Source organism: Ranitomeya variabilis, chromosome 1 (genome assembly GCF_051348905.1).
Source record: "Ranitomeya variabilis isolate aRanVar5 chromosome 1, aRanVar5.hap1, whole genome shotgun sequence".
Taxonomy (NCBI): Eukaryota; Metazoa; Chordata; class Amphibia; order Anura; family Dendrobatidae; genus Ranitomeya; species Ranitomeya variabilis.
This window is the reverse complement of record NC_135232.1, coordinates 664659590-664674906: the sequence shown is the minus strand read 5'-3', so window position 1 is coordinate 664674906 and position 15317 is coordinate 664659590. Positions and strand designations below refer to the sequence as shown.

The 15317-nt window shown below is 45.8% G+C and overlaps 1 protein-coding gene across 1 annotated transcript in view; it reads left to right on the top strand.

The window, feature by feature from the left end:
• Positions 1-866: 866 nt before the first annotated feature.
• The window catches only part of FAM98B (family with sequence similarity 98 member B), a 28570-nt gene continuing 14119 nt past the window's right edge, over positions 867-15317 (top strand). The window contains exons 1-3 of the mRNA XM_077263615.1: positions 867-1000; positions 6577-6722; positions 9785-9916. Coding sequence (XP_077119730.1) covers positions 963-1000; positions 6577-6722; positions 9785-9916 — 316 coding nt within the window. The 5' untranslated portion in view covers positions 867-962. The remainder of the gene's footprint in view (positions 1001-6576; positions 6723-9784; positions 9917-15317) is intronic.

Genomic DNA, 15317 nt, shown 5'->3' with positions numbered 1-15317 from the left:
TCACCCCCTCCCCATATGAACCTCATGTGCAAAACAACACCTCCATGTACCCACTCACCACCAGAAATCCACCCCCATGTCCATCAAGTGCATCTCCACACCAACAGTCCATAGTACCATCCCCCACGTCCTTACAGTGCACACCCACCACCATTATGTCCAGCCAGTGCACCCACACATCACCAGTTTACAGTACCACCCCCCATGTCCCTCTAGTGCACTCACTCCTACCCTTTATGTCCACCCAGTGTACTACCCCCACTGGCAAACCACTAACTCCCCCACATGTCCCTCCAGTGTAACCTCACACTACCAGCTATCCAGAATGCCCCCCACCCCCACGTATCCTAACACCAGGAATCCACAGTACACCCCCCACTAATGAACCCCCTCACCACCAGGAAGGCAATCCACATTACCACCCCCACGTTTCTCTAGGCACCCACCCTCATGTATCTCCAGGCCACCCTAACACCACCAGAAATCCACAATATCATCCTGTGCACCTCAACACCGCCAGTGTACCCCCATGCCCATCCAGTACACCCCCAATCCAGGGTCTCTCCACCAGTGTAGCTAGCCTCCCCCTAATGCCACGGCTCCATCCTGGGCACAGACACTTCACGAATCCCCGCCAGCCTCCCAGTCACGTGACTGGAATATATCACGTGACTCTTCCCAGCCGCTGGAGATTCCCGGATACCGACCTGACTACGAAAACTTATTACTGGCATCTGCTGCTAAATCTCTGCCCGCATGTCACCGGAGATCTGCACAGCAGCCAGAGCCGCCCGTATCCGCTCCGTTCTATGCGCGGTCACGTCACACAGGCGCCGCTCACCGGAAGTCGTGCTGCAGCACGGGCCGCTTTTATAGCTGCACCGGAAACCACTGCAAAAGGCGTCCCTGTCAGCAGCCGGCGCTGTGTACTGTGTGCATTGTGTCTGTAGCAACGTGAGCTGATGGAGGCGGATTTACTGGATACATTAGAGGCTCTGGGGTGAGTGTACCTACCTACCAGGGTGCAGCCGGCAGAGGGGCCCCATGGCTGCCGTGCCCTCCCCCACACGTGCTGCAAGACATTATATCATATATTTATATATGAGCCAGACTGTGCCCCCCCCCAACATGCGCTGCAGGATATATATGTGGGGGCCGGACTATGCCTGTTTCCTCCCCTCCAACATATATATAAATATGGGCTATAGGGGGCCCGGCTGCCCCCCATCTGCGCCTGCTGTGCCCCCTATAGTCTTAGATCAGTTCTAGAATGGATTGCACGTGTAAGGTGATAAACAGATAACGGTGGAGATGTATGGTGGGGCAGAACTGTGGAGAACTTTGTGGGAGAGAGAGATAAGTTTGCATTGTATTCTGTAGCGGATGGGCAACCGGTGCAATGACTGGCACAAGGTGGAGGCATCGGTATAGCAGCTGGACAGAAATATGACCCTGGCTGCTTCTTTCAGCACAGATTGGAGAGGAGAAAGTTTAGTAAGGTCAGTAGAGAGTTGCAGTAGTCCATAAGGCTGGTTTCACACATGCGTTTGGCTGGTCTGCGTACATCCTCCGTTAAGCTCCGCCTACTTCCGCATGCGTCCTGCGTACCTATCTTTAACATTGGGTACACAGGGACATGCGTTGCATGCGGCATTTTTACGTGCCCGCTGACCGCACGGGAATGCAAAAAGTTGCGTTCCCGTGCGGTTGGCGGGCACATCAAAACGCTGCATGCGGACGCATCCGCATACAACGCATGTCCCTGCGTACCCAATGTTAAAGATAGGTACGCAGGACGCATGCGGAAGTAGGCGGAGCTTAACGGAGGATGTACGCAGACCAGCCAAGCGCAAGTGTGAAAGTAATAGTTTTTTGGGTTTTTTTGCAGTCTCAAAGGTGAGACGTGGTCACATTCTGGATATGCTAAGATGCAGGTGACTTGAGTGAGTGAGCGATCGAATATAAGGAATAAAGGAAAATTCTGTGTCAAATATGACCCCAAGACAGCGGGCATGCTGCTTGGGAGTGATGGTTGAACCACCCAAGGTAATATCTATATCGGGAATAGGTATGTTAGTAGAGGGAGGAAACACTAAAACCTCTGTTTTCGAGAGATTCAGTTTCAGATAGAGGGAGGACATGATGTTAAGGTACCATCACATTTAGCGACGCTGCAGCGATCCAGACAACGATCCCGATCGCTGCAGCGTCGCTGTTTGGTCGTTGGAGAGCTGTCACACAGACAGCTCTCCAGCGACCAACGATGCCGAGGTCCCCAGGTAACCAGGGTAAACATCGGGTTACTAAGCGCAGGGCCGCGCTTAGTAACCCGATGTTTACCCTGGTTACCAGCGTAAAAGTTAAAAAAAACAGACACTACATACTTACCTTCCGCTGTCTGTCCCCCGGCGTTCTGCTTCTCTGCACTGTGTAAGCACAGCGGCCGGAAAGCAGAGCGGTGACGTCACCGCTGTGCCCTGCTTTCCGGCTGGCACTTACACAGTGCAGAGAAGCACAGCGCCGGGGGACAGACAGCGGAATGTAAGTATGTAGTGTTTTTTTTTTTTTACTTTTACGCTGGTAACCAAGGTAAATATCGGGTTACTAAGCGCGGCCCTGCGCTTAGTAACCCGATGTTTACCCTGGTTACCAGTGAAGACATCGCTGGATCGGTGTCACACACACCGATCCAGCGATGTCTGTGGGAGATCCAGCGACGAAATAAGGTGCTGGCCTCCTAGCTCCGACCAGCGACATCACAGCAGGATCCAGATCGCTGCTGCGTGTCAAACACAACGATATCGCTATCCAGGACGCTGCAATGTCACGGATCGCTAGCGATATCGTTGTTCAGTGTGAAGGTACCTTTAGAGACAGCGGACAGACAATCCCTGGTATGTTGTACAGTGGCGGACACTGACAGCTTTGGGCCCCTGTGCAAGAAATGTGTCTGGGCCCCCCTCCCTGCCCAGCATCATACCTCCCAACTTTTGAAGATGGGAAAGAGGGACCAAGCTTGCGGCGCGCAACGTGCGCCGCGGCAAATTTTAGGCCACGCCTCTGGCCACACCCATTCATAACTAGTCACACCCATATCCACGTCCCAACCACACCCATTTAGCACTGCTGATCACACTTTCATAAAGAATAATTATAAATAAAAAAATATGGCCACACAGTGCTCCATACTGTATAATGGCCACACATGATGGTCAATACTGTATAATGACCGCAGAGAATGCTCCATACTGTATAATGACCGCACATGATGCTCCATACTGTATAATGACCGCACATGATGCTCCATGCTGTATACTGACCGCACATGATGCTCCATACTGTATAATGACCCCTCATGATGCTCCATACTGTATAATGACCGCACATAATGCTCCATACTGTATAATGACCCCTCATGATGCTCCATACTGTATAATGACCGCACATGAGGCTCCATACTGTATAATGACCGCACATAATGCTCCATACTGTATAATGACCGCACATAATGCTCCATACTGTATAATGACCGCACATAATGCTCCATACTGTATAATGACCGCACATGATGCTGCATACTGTATAATGGCCACACATGATGCTCCATACTGTATATTGACCGCACATGAGGCTCCATACTGTATAATGACCGCACATGATGCTCCATACTGTATAATGACCGCACATGATGCTCTATACTGTATATTGACCGCACATGATGCTCCATACTGTATAATGACTGCACATGATGCTCCATACTGTATATTGACCGCACATGATGCTCCATACTGTATAATGACCGCACATGATGCTCCATACTGTATAATGGCCCCACATGATGCTCCATACTGTATAATGACCGCACATGATGCTCCATACTGTATAATGACCGCACATGATGCTCCATACTGTATAATGACCGCACATGATGCTCCATACTGTATATTGACCGCACATGATGCTGCATACTGTATAATGACCGCACATAATGCTCCATACTGTATAATGGCCACACATGATGCTCCATACTGTATATTGACCGCACATGATGCTCCATACTGTATAATGACTGCACATGATGCTCCATACTGTATATTGACCGCACATGATGCTCCATACTGTATAATGACCGCACATGATGCTCCATACTGTATAATGACCGCACATGAGGCTCCATACTGTATATACTGTGCACTGTACTATGTGCACATATATAGTGTTATATACACTGAGCACTGACCAGGCTGCAGGAACTCACATTATAATATACTATATTATAATGTGAGTTCCTGCAGCCTGGTCAGTGCTCAGTGCATATAACACTATATATGTGCACATAGTGCAAATATATATCTGATATATAATGTGGGATGTCCTGGAGCCGGGCTCAGGGTCACACAGTGCAGGGTGAGGATCACTGTGACTTATTGCTGCAGCTTCAGCTTACATGCAGATCGGGTGACGCTGGAGCCGAGACCTTATCTGTATGTAAACTTAAGGTGGTGCAATAAATCTCACAGTACAGAGAGATCCTCTACAGAAAGCAGATAAGAAAGCAGGAGTGAGATGAAGCCCGTCACATACCTCCTGCCCGGGACCCCATGGCTTTCTACTAACTTCATCTCTCCTCTCCGGCGCGCAGGTGACGTCAGATCAGCAGACACACAGGCTCCTGCTGTGTCTGCAATAGGAGGATGCCGGCCGGCACTTGTACACTGCTAATACAGTGCGGGGCCTGCACCCGTGCACCGATCTACTGCAGCAGCACAAAGCCGGGCCCCTGTATGTCCCTGCCTGCAAGGGCCCCCCTCCACCTCCGGGCCCCGGTGCGGCTGCACCGGTTGAACCGGCGGTAGGTCCGCCCCTGATGTTGTATTAAGGTGGGGGTGATGTCAGGTGTATAATAAGGTGTAACCAGCAGAGATATGGTACTGGAAACCAAATCTGCTGATTGTTTGTCCAATAGGGACAGTATATAGTGAGGAGGGTGCTTAGGACTGAACCCAGAGGAACCCCGACAGTAAGTGGAAGAGCAGCCAGCAAAGGATACAGTGAAGGAGCAGTCAGAGGGGTAGGAAGAAAATGAGGATAGAAACTATATCCTTGAGGCCGATGGAGCAGAGCACAGTGAGGAGGAGCTGGTTATCCACAGTGTTGAAAGATGCAGAGAAATCCAGGAAAATCATCAGAGAGCAGTTACCATAGGATTTTGCTGTTAACAGATCATTAGAGAATTTAGAAAGGGCAGTTTAAGTTCAGTGTAAAGAAAAGAAACCATGTTGTAAAAGGTCAATAAGAGCATTATCTGAGAGATAGCGGATTACATGAGTGGACCAAGCATTTCAGGTGTCTAGAGATGAGAGGAAGATTACTGTAGAGACCGGTCTGTTGTTAGCTGCACAGCTCTGGGCAAGTTATGTTTTGTTTTTTTTTAAATTGAGTTTTGACGGTGTGTTTAGAGGAGGAGGGAAAGATAACAAAAGAAAAAGATAGGTTACTTAAGGGAGTAATGACGTCTCAGGTGAAGGACTGAAGGAAATGTGAGGGAATAGGGTCACTGGTGCAGCTGGTAGGAAGAGAAGAAGCAGGAGCATTGTAACTTCTGTGACAGATTTAAAGGTGGAGAGTGAGCTTTAGGTGCTTCATGTCCTGACAGATATGTTTGATTTCTTTTTTTTTTCTTGTAAATAAGTGGCCAGATCGTCAGTGCTGAGGTTGGTGGTTGGGGTCTGTACTTTAGGTTCCAGAATTGATGGTGGAACATTTTGAAGAGTCGTTGTGGATTGTCGTCTAGTGATATGATGGTTGGCGGTGAAGAAGACTTGTTTGACCAGATGGAGAACAGAGTTATAAGTATTGAGCACAAACTTATAGCAGATGAAGTCTTTTGTTGAAAGTGATTTTCTCCATAGACTCTTGGCACACCTGGAGAAAAGGTGTTTGTAGGGTGTGGTGTGTGTTAAAGTCCCTCATGATGAGTGGGAATGTCATAGGAGAGAAAATGTGGAATACAGGTGGCAAAGTGATCCAGGAACTGGTTGGTTTTGTCTGGAGATCGATGCACAACCGCCACTTGCAGGGAGGAGGGTTTGAAGAGTTTTAATAGTATGGATCTTAAAGGGAGGAAACATAAGCGAGGGCACCAAGGGGATAACCTGGAAAGCACATTGTGATGAATGACAAATGGAGATGTTCATATGTGACAAATGTTAAACAGCAGAATCAGGGAATCTATACCTGTATGAAGAAAGGAGTTTTAGCTTCATTCCATGTGTAACTATGCACACACTTCCATGATATTGCACTGATTTACCATCACACTAGTAAGGGCACTAGTTCTCATTTTGGTCTCCGTTTATCCTTTAAGGGACATTTATCATTCAAGATTGCTGAGTAGCATTCCAACATTTCAGAAAAGGATAAATTAGGCATTCGTCAAACACTGACTTTTTTTCTTTCCGTTTTAAAGTGTAATGTATACTTTATTATGAGACCTGACCCACATGAAATACGCTTACTCAGCACATAAGTGATTTCTACCGTTTTGTAATGAAATAATGCTTTGTGTTCATCTAGGTACCAGGGTCCCCTATTAGAGGAGAACTCCCTGGGTCCGGCCCTAGAAGGTGGTTTGTCTTCTCCTGAGTATTTTCAGCTCTTGAACTGGCTGACATCACAGATAAAATTGCTAGGTCACTTAGAAGAAAGCGTAAGTTCTGAAGGTGAGTGATGATATGGTCTCGTATTTCCTACTTCCCATTAAGCTCAAGTAATACCCAACAATATATGGAGCTGTACAGTAAGAATATTAATACAGACTTTCCTGCTAATGTTCTGTACAAATTGGGCTTTCAGAAATCCATTTCCACACTATACAAACAACCTACCGTATATACTCGAGTATAAGCCGAGATTTTCAGCCCAAATTTTTGGGCTGAAAGTGCCCCTCTCGGCTTATACTCGAGTCACGGTCGTCGGGTGAGGGGGAGAGGGCGCTGAGGCATACTTACCTGCTTCCGGCGCTCCTGGCGCTCCCCCTGCCCGTCCCACGGTCTCCGGGTGCCGCAGCTCTTCCTCTGTCAGCGGTCACGTGGGACCGCTCATTAGAGAAATGAATATGGACTCCACTCCCATAGGGGCGGAGCCGCCTATTCATTTCTCTAATCAGCGGTAACGGTGACCGCTGACAGAGGAAGAGGCTGCGGCACCGAAGACCAGCTGTCCGGGGGAAGGAGCGGGACGCCGGGAGCAGGTAAGTATGTCATATTCACCTGTCCACGATCCACACGCCGGGCGTCGCGCCATCTTCCCGGCGTCTCTCCGCACTGACTGTGCAGGTCAGAGGGCGCGATGACGTACTAGTGTGCGCGCCGCCCTCTGCCTGATCAGTCAGTGCAGAGAGACGCCGGGACGGGACGCTGAGGAGCTGCAAGCAAGAGAGGTGAGTATGTGTTTTATTATTTTTATTGCAGCAGCAGCAGCAATGGCACAGCTTTCTATGGCACAGCTATGGGGCAATTCTGAACGGTGCAGAGCACTATATGGCACAGCTATGGGGCAATTATGAACGGTGCAGAGCACTATATGGCACAGCTATGGGGCAATTATGAACGGTGCAGAGCACTATATGGCACAGCTATGGGGCAATTCTGAACGGTGCAGAGCACTATATGGCACAGCTATGGGGGAATTATGAACGGTGCAGAGCACTATATGGCACAGCTATGGGGCAATTATGAACGGTGCAGAGCACTATATGGCACAGCTATGGGGCAATTATGAACGGTGCAGAGCACTATATGGCACAGCTATGGGGCAATTATGAACGGTGCAGAGCACTATATGGCACAGCTATGGGGCAATAATGAACGGTGCAGAGCACTATATGGCACAGCTATGGGGCAATAATGAACGGTGCAGAGCACTATATGGCACAGCTATGGGGCAATTATGAACGGTGCAGAGCACTATATGGCACAGCTATGGGGCAATAATGAACGGTGCAGAGCACTATATGGCCCAGCTATGGGGCAATAATGAACGGTGCAGAGCACTATATGGCAGAGCTATGGGGCAATGAACGGTGCAGAGTACTATATGGCACAGCTATGGGGCAATAATGAACGGTGCAGAGTACTATATGGCACAGCTATGGGGCAATAATGAACAGTGCAGAGCACTATATGGCATAGCTATGGGGCAATAATGAACGGTGCAGAGCACTATATGGCACAGCTATGGGGCAATAATGAACGGTGCAGAGCACTATATGGCACAGCTATGGGGCAATTATGAACGGTGCAGAGCACTATATGGCACAGCTATGGGGCAATAATGAACGGTGCAGAGCACTATATGGCCCAGCTATGGGGCAATAATGAACGGTGCAGAGCACTATATGGCAGAGCTATGGGGCAATGAACGGTGCAGAGTACTATATGGCACAGCTATGGGGCAATAATGAACGGTGCAGAGTACTATATGGCACAGCTATGGGGCAATAATGAACAGTGCAGAGCACTATATGGCATAGCTATGGGGCAATAATGAACGGTGCAGAGCACTATATGGCACAGCTAAGGGGCAATAATGAACGGTGCAGAGCACTATATGGCACAGCTTTCTATGGTACAGCTATGGGGCAATAATGAATGGTGCAGAGCACTATATGGCACAGCTATGGGGCCATAATGAACGGTACGGAGCATCTATTTTTATTTTTGAAATTCACCAGTAGCTGCTGCATTTTCCACCCTAGGCTTATACTCGAGTCAATAAGTTTTCCCAGTTTTTTGTGGCAAAATTAGGGGGGTCGGCTTATACTCGGGTCGGCTTGTACTCGAGTATATACGGTAATTATCTATGGAACAGAAGTTGCAGAACGTTCTGCAACTAGTCTGCCAAGTGGGATACGCTCCAAGGCTGTGTTCCCACCATGAGTATTTGGTGCATTTTTGATGTTGCAGATTGTGGTAAACAGTAGGTAAACCGGTCACTTGCGTTTTTACATGCATTTTTTTTTAGTCTGTTTTTTGTCTTTTTTTGGGAGGGATGGGGGACGTCATGTTTTAAGTAAAGTTTCTTTGTTTTTGATACTTGAGAAAAAAATACTGATAGTCATGTGTAGCTTTTGGGTCACATGCATTTTTAGTGTGTTTCCGCAGAGAAATTGAATAAAAAAAAAAACGCAAATGTGTTTTTTTTAACCTGCAGGTTTTCCATATCTATTGCAATTGTATGGGGGTTATGTGCAGATTAAACACAACATAACCGCAAAAGAAATTGACATGTTGCGCATTTAAAAAGTTTTTGCTGTGTTTAAAAAAAAAAAAATTAAATAGTGTGCATGAGGTTTCTATAAATCCCTTACACTTTGCGGGAACTGTAAGGCTATGTGCATACATTGAGTATTGCAGCAAAGTTTTCTGCACCAAGAATCAGATTGTTGTCAGGAAAAAGCTTTGCGGAAAATCAGCGCGTTTCTGTTCTGATGCATTTTTACCATATTTACTTGAATGGGTGAAAAACAGTGTGAAAATGATGAAAGAATTGCCATGCTGCAGATTAAAAAAAAAACTGGTTCAGATCTGCAGGAAAAAAAAATTAGCAGCTTGTGCACGATGTTACAGAAATCTGATTCACTTTGCTGGTACTATAAAGTGCAGCATTTTCTACCCTTGAAAAACATATATAATAATAATACTTGGACACAATATGAATTGAAAATATGAAAACATTGTACTGATTGTAGGGAAAAATCTAAGAGTCCAATTTCGATTTCTAGGTGGTGATGTCGAAAGTGTTCAATTGGAAATAAGTGGTTTCTTGAAGGAACTCTCCTGCCCTTACCCTGCTTTGGTTTCTGGAGACATTAAAGACAGATTAAAGAAGAAGGAGGACTGCCTGAAACTACTGTGTGAGTACAGCGAAAAGAAAATCTAAGTGATCAAAGGCCGTCAGTAGTCATTATGGACCAATGGAGTCCAAAATTGATCCTAGTATCATGACTTCAATAATGGAGCCATGACAGCTCGAACAGCTGGACTTATAAAAAGGTTTTTATGTTTTTTTCTTTATGGTGACCATAGCACGGACTGGTATTTTTGGCATCAAAAGCAACAGAAGCCTGATAAAAGATGGCACCAGTAGTATGAACAGAGCCCGTGTGTTCTAGACCTGTGTGCAGCCATTAAAGGGAGTACTAGTGATGACCATAAGTGCTCGTTACTTGAGTTTGCCGAGAGTTCTCAGGTATGCATAGAGGGTGCTCGAGTGACATGTTCAAATCTCCGCTGCCGCATGTTTCGTGGCTGTTAGAGAGCCACAAACATGCGGGATTGCCCATGTTTGTCAGGCATCTTTTATGGCTGTCTACCAACCATGAAACATGCTAATCAAGAGAAACAATGGAAGCTTGTTTAAAAGGTATAAATACGAACTTTATTGAAAAAATGACACACTTAAAAGCCAAGCACTTATCAAAATAATGATAGTGCAATACAAAAAGAATGACAATTGACATAAGACACCAGACGAGTAAGGGTTTACCGCACAATTAATATTATATATTAAGGAAATGCCCCATGTTTCAAGAAAAAGGCATAAGTACTCAAATTGAACCTCAAAACCCCCATGCATATATATCCTCAGGGATACACCGTAAGTCCCATATGTAAGTTGTAACAGGGCCCAGACCCATACTAGTTGCCTATTACCAAATGCATGGGGATGAACAAGGACAGTAGGAATACCTCACCTAAGTGCGGATGAGCCTCAGCATGCACTTAGGTGAGGTATTCCTACTGTCCTTGTTCATCCCCATGCATTTGATAATAGGCAACTAGTATGGGTCTGGGCCCTGTTACAACTTACATATGGGACTTACGGTGTATCCCTGAGGATATATATGCATGGGGGTTTTGAGGTTCAATTTGAGTACTTATGCCTTTTTCTTGAAACATGGGGCATTTCCCTAATATATAATATTCATTGTGCGGTAAACCCTTACTCGTCTGGTGTCTTATGTCAATTGTCATTCTTTTTGTGTTGCACTATCATTATTTTGATAAGTGCTTGGCTTTTAAGTGTGTCATTTTTTCAATAAAGTTCGTATTTATACCTTTTAAACAAGCTTCCATTGTTTCTCTTGATTAGCATTCTTATAGTGCATGGAAGTATATGCTTTTGTGGGGTGACTGACATCAGTCACCACAATGAATCTGGTATTTTTGTCAACCATGAAACATGCGGCCGTGGGGATTCAAATAAGTCACTCGAGCACCCGCGATACTCTGTGCATAGCTGAGCAGCCTCGGCAAACGAACATAACGAGCACTTGCAGTTATCACTAATCAGTATGTCTTTTCACACCAGCACTGTCGTTCCAGAGCTTTCCTGCTTGGGAATGAATCCTTTTCAGTGCTTTTCTCTACTGATGAAATCTAAAGTACAAGCCTGTAGCCAGTGTTAGAGGAGAAGAACTCTGGACCCTGGCGGACACATCTGCCTGCTGAACAGTGGCTAAGTTTTTGCGTCCGTCTGAAATGATGGACTCCTCCAGAATTATGCACACAAGCCATTTGATCTTTTTCCCATTACACGCTATGGCTCTGTCTCAGGTTTTCATCTGATTTCTGTTTTTCATGGATTCACGTGGAACAGCCGCCAGAAGGGCCAAAATGCAGTGTTAATAGCCACTCGGTGGTACATCATTCTTTAAGGTGATGCTAAACTGCCACTCGGACTTCACGCTTCCTTTTGGTAGAAGGTTTTTGTGATGCCCTGTAATTAGGTTTCACTCAGGAGGGATAGGGTAGCCATATATTCATGTGTAATGATTAAAGCATATGGATTCATTCTGGATTCTATGTGACTGTGCCCCTTCACCGAAAAGTTGGCTATAACTGACCTATAATATGATAAATGCATACTTTACCTGATATTGACCTCTGGATTGTCATAAATGTTACTAAACTCCCTTCTTAGACAATGGATATGTCATAAATGTCTGACAGATGCAAGCCCCTTCTCTGGGACCTGCATTTGTGTACAAATGCGGGTCCCACCTGCCTGCTGAGTGTGTGTGTATATATAGTACAGACCAAAAGTTTGGACACACCTTCTCATTTAAAGATTTTTCTGTATTTTCAATTCATGACTATGAAAATTGTACATTCACACTGAAGGCATCAAAACTATGAATTAACACATGTGGAAATAAATACTTAACAAAAAAGTGTGAAACAACTGAAAATATGTCTTATATTCTAGGTTCTTCAAAGTAGCCACGTTTTGCTTTGATGACTGCTTTGCACACTCTTGGCATTCTCTTGAAGAGCTTCAAGAGGTAGTCACCGGGAATGATTTTCAATTCACAGGTGTGCCCTGTCAGGTTTAATAAGTGGGATTTCTTGCCTTATAAATGGGGTTGGGACCATCAGTTGTGTTATGCAGAAGTCTGGTGGATACACAGCTGATAGTCCTACTGAATAGACTGTTAGCTGCTTTTTTCCTGCCATAATACAAATTCTAAGTAAAGAAAAACGAGTGTCCATCATTACTTTAAGAATTGAAGGTCAGTCAGTCTGAAAAATTGGGAAAACTTTGAAAGTGTCCCCAAGTGCAGTGGCAAAAACCATCAAGCGCTACAAAGAAACTGGCTCACATGAGGACTGCCCCAGGAAAGGAAGACCAAGAGTCACCTCTGCTTCTGAGGATAAGTTTATCCGAGTCACCAGCCTCAGAAATCGCAGGTTAACAGCAGCTCAGAATAGAGACCAGGTCAATGCCACACAGAGTTCTAGCAGCAGACACATCTCTACAACAACTGTTAGGAGGAGACTTTGTGCAGCAGGCCTTCATGGTAAAATAGCTGCTAGGAAACCACTGCTAAGGGCAGGCAACAAGCAGAAGAGACTTGTTTGGGCTAAAGAACACAAGGAATGGACATTAGACCAGTGGAAATCTGTGCTTTGGTCTGAGTCCAAATATGAGATCATTGGTTCCAACCACCGTGTCTTTGTGTGACGCAGAAAAGGTGAACAGATGGACTCTACATGCCTGGTTCCCACCGTGATATAGAAAATGTTCAGCACAGCCTAAAAGAGGAGGTGCATAGATATAGGTTCCCAAACCTTAATACGTGGAATAGTTACAACTAGCACACTCCAATGTGATGCAAAAAGGGGGGTGTTTAATATACATACAGTAGTCACAAACGTTTCGGTTTGCAATGGACCTTCATCAGTGTGCTAAATATAGCATGAATGGTATATATAGTAGAACCCCGGTAGGAATTAATTGATTCGCATCAAAATGTAAGTTTAACTGGAAAAATTGCACTGAAAACAGTTTTGAATGGTAGGTCAGTCCGGCTAGCGGGAGGGGAAGAGGCACGAGAGCCACGCGGTATCCGCTGCAAGTCCCCACCGTGAAGCATGGAGGAGGAGGTGTGGGGGTGCTTTGCTGGTGACACTGTTGGGGATTTATTAAAAATTGAAGGCATACTGAATCAGCATGGCTACCACAGCATCTTGCAGCGGCATGCTATTCCATCCGGTTTGCATTTAGTTGGACCATCATTTTTCAACAGGACAATGACCCCAAACACACCTCCAGGCTGTGTAAGGGCTATTTGACCAAGAAGGAGAGTGATGGGGTGCTACGCCAGATGACCTGGCCTACACAGTCACCAGACCTGAACCCAATCGAGATGGTTTGGGGTGAGCTGGACCGCAGAGTGAAGGCAAAAGATCCAACAAGTGCTAAGCATCTCTGGGAACTCTTTCAAGATTGTTGGAAGATTATTTCCGGTGACTACCTCTTGAAGCTCATCAAGATAATGCCAAGAGTGTGCAAAGCAGTCATCAAAGCAAAAGGTGGACACTTTGAACAACCTAGAATATAAGACATAATTTCAGTTGTTTCACACTTTTTTGTTAAGTATATAATTCCACATGTGTTAATTCATAGTTTTGATGCCTTCAGTGTGAATGTACAATTTTCATAGTCATGAAAATACAGAAAAATCTGTAAATGAGAAGGTGTGTCCAAGCTTTTGGTCTGTACTGTGTATGTGTGTGCGTGTGTGTGTGTGTGTGTGTATGTATGTATGTGTATATATATATATATATATATATACACACTGGATGGTAGCCCGATTCTAACGCATCAGGTATTCTAGAATATGTATGTAGTTTGTTTATGAAGATTTTAGAATAATACATTGAATACACAGGATTCGGCCAGCCGTGACCAGTTAGCGAAGCGTGGTTCAAATTCCGCTCCAATTCGCGGCCAGACTGCGCCTGTCGCTGATTGTTCGCGGCCGGCCACGTAGTATATAGCACAGCCACGTAGTATATAGCACAGCCACGTAGTATATAGCACAGCCACGTAGTATATAGCACAGCCCACGGAGTATATAGCACAGCCCACGGAGTATATAACAGCCACATAGTATATAGCACAGCCCACGCACGCAGTATATAACACAGGCCACGTAGTATATAGCACAGCCATGTAGTATATTGCACAGCCATGTAGTATATTGCACAGGCCACATAGTTTATTGCACAGCCCACGCAGTGTATAGCACAGCCCACGTAGTATGTAGCACAGCCCACGTAGTATGTAGCACAGCCCACGTAGTATGTAGCACAGCCCACGTAGTATATAGCACAGCCCACGTAGTATATAGCACAGCCCACGTAGTATATAGCACAGCCCACGTAGTATATAGCACAGCCCACGTAGTATATAGCACAGCCCACGTAGTATATAGCACAGCCCACGTAGTATATTGCACAGCCCACGTAGTATATAGCACAGCTCACGCAGTATATAAGAATGTGGGCATCATATCCCTGTTAAAAAAAAAAGAATTAAAATAAAAAATAGTTATATACTCACCTTCCGTTGGCCCCCGGATCCAGGCGAAGCGTTTACCGACGCTCCTCGTGCACTCCGGTCTCAAGAGTGCATTGCGGTCTCGCGAGATGATGACGTAGCGGTCTTGCGAGACCGCTACGTCATCATCTCGTGAGATCGCAATGCATGGAGCGGTCACCGGAGCGTCGCGAGGAGCGGGAAAGGCCTGTTTTGGATGCGGGGGCCGACGGACGGTAAGTATATAACGATTTTTTATTTTTTAAATTATTTTTAACATTAGATCTTTTTACTATTGATGCCGCATAGGCAGCATGAATAGTAAAAAGTTGGTCACACAGGGTTAATAGCAGCGGTAACGGAGTGCATTACACCGCGGCATAACGCTGTCCGTTACCGCTGCCATTAACCCTATGTGAGCGCTGACTGGA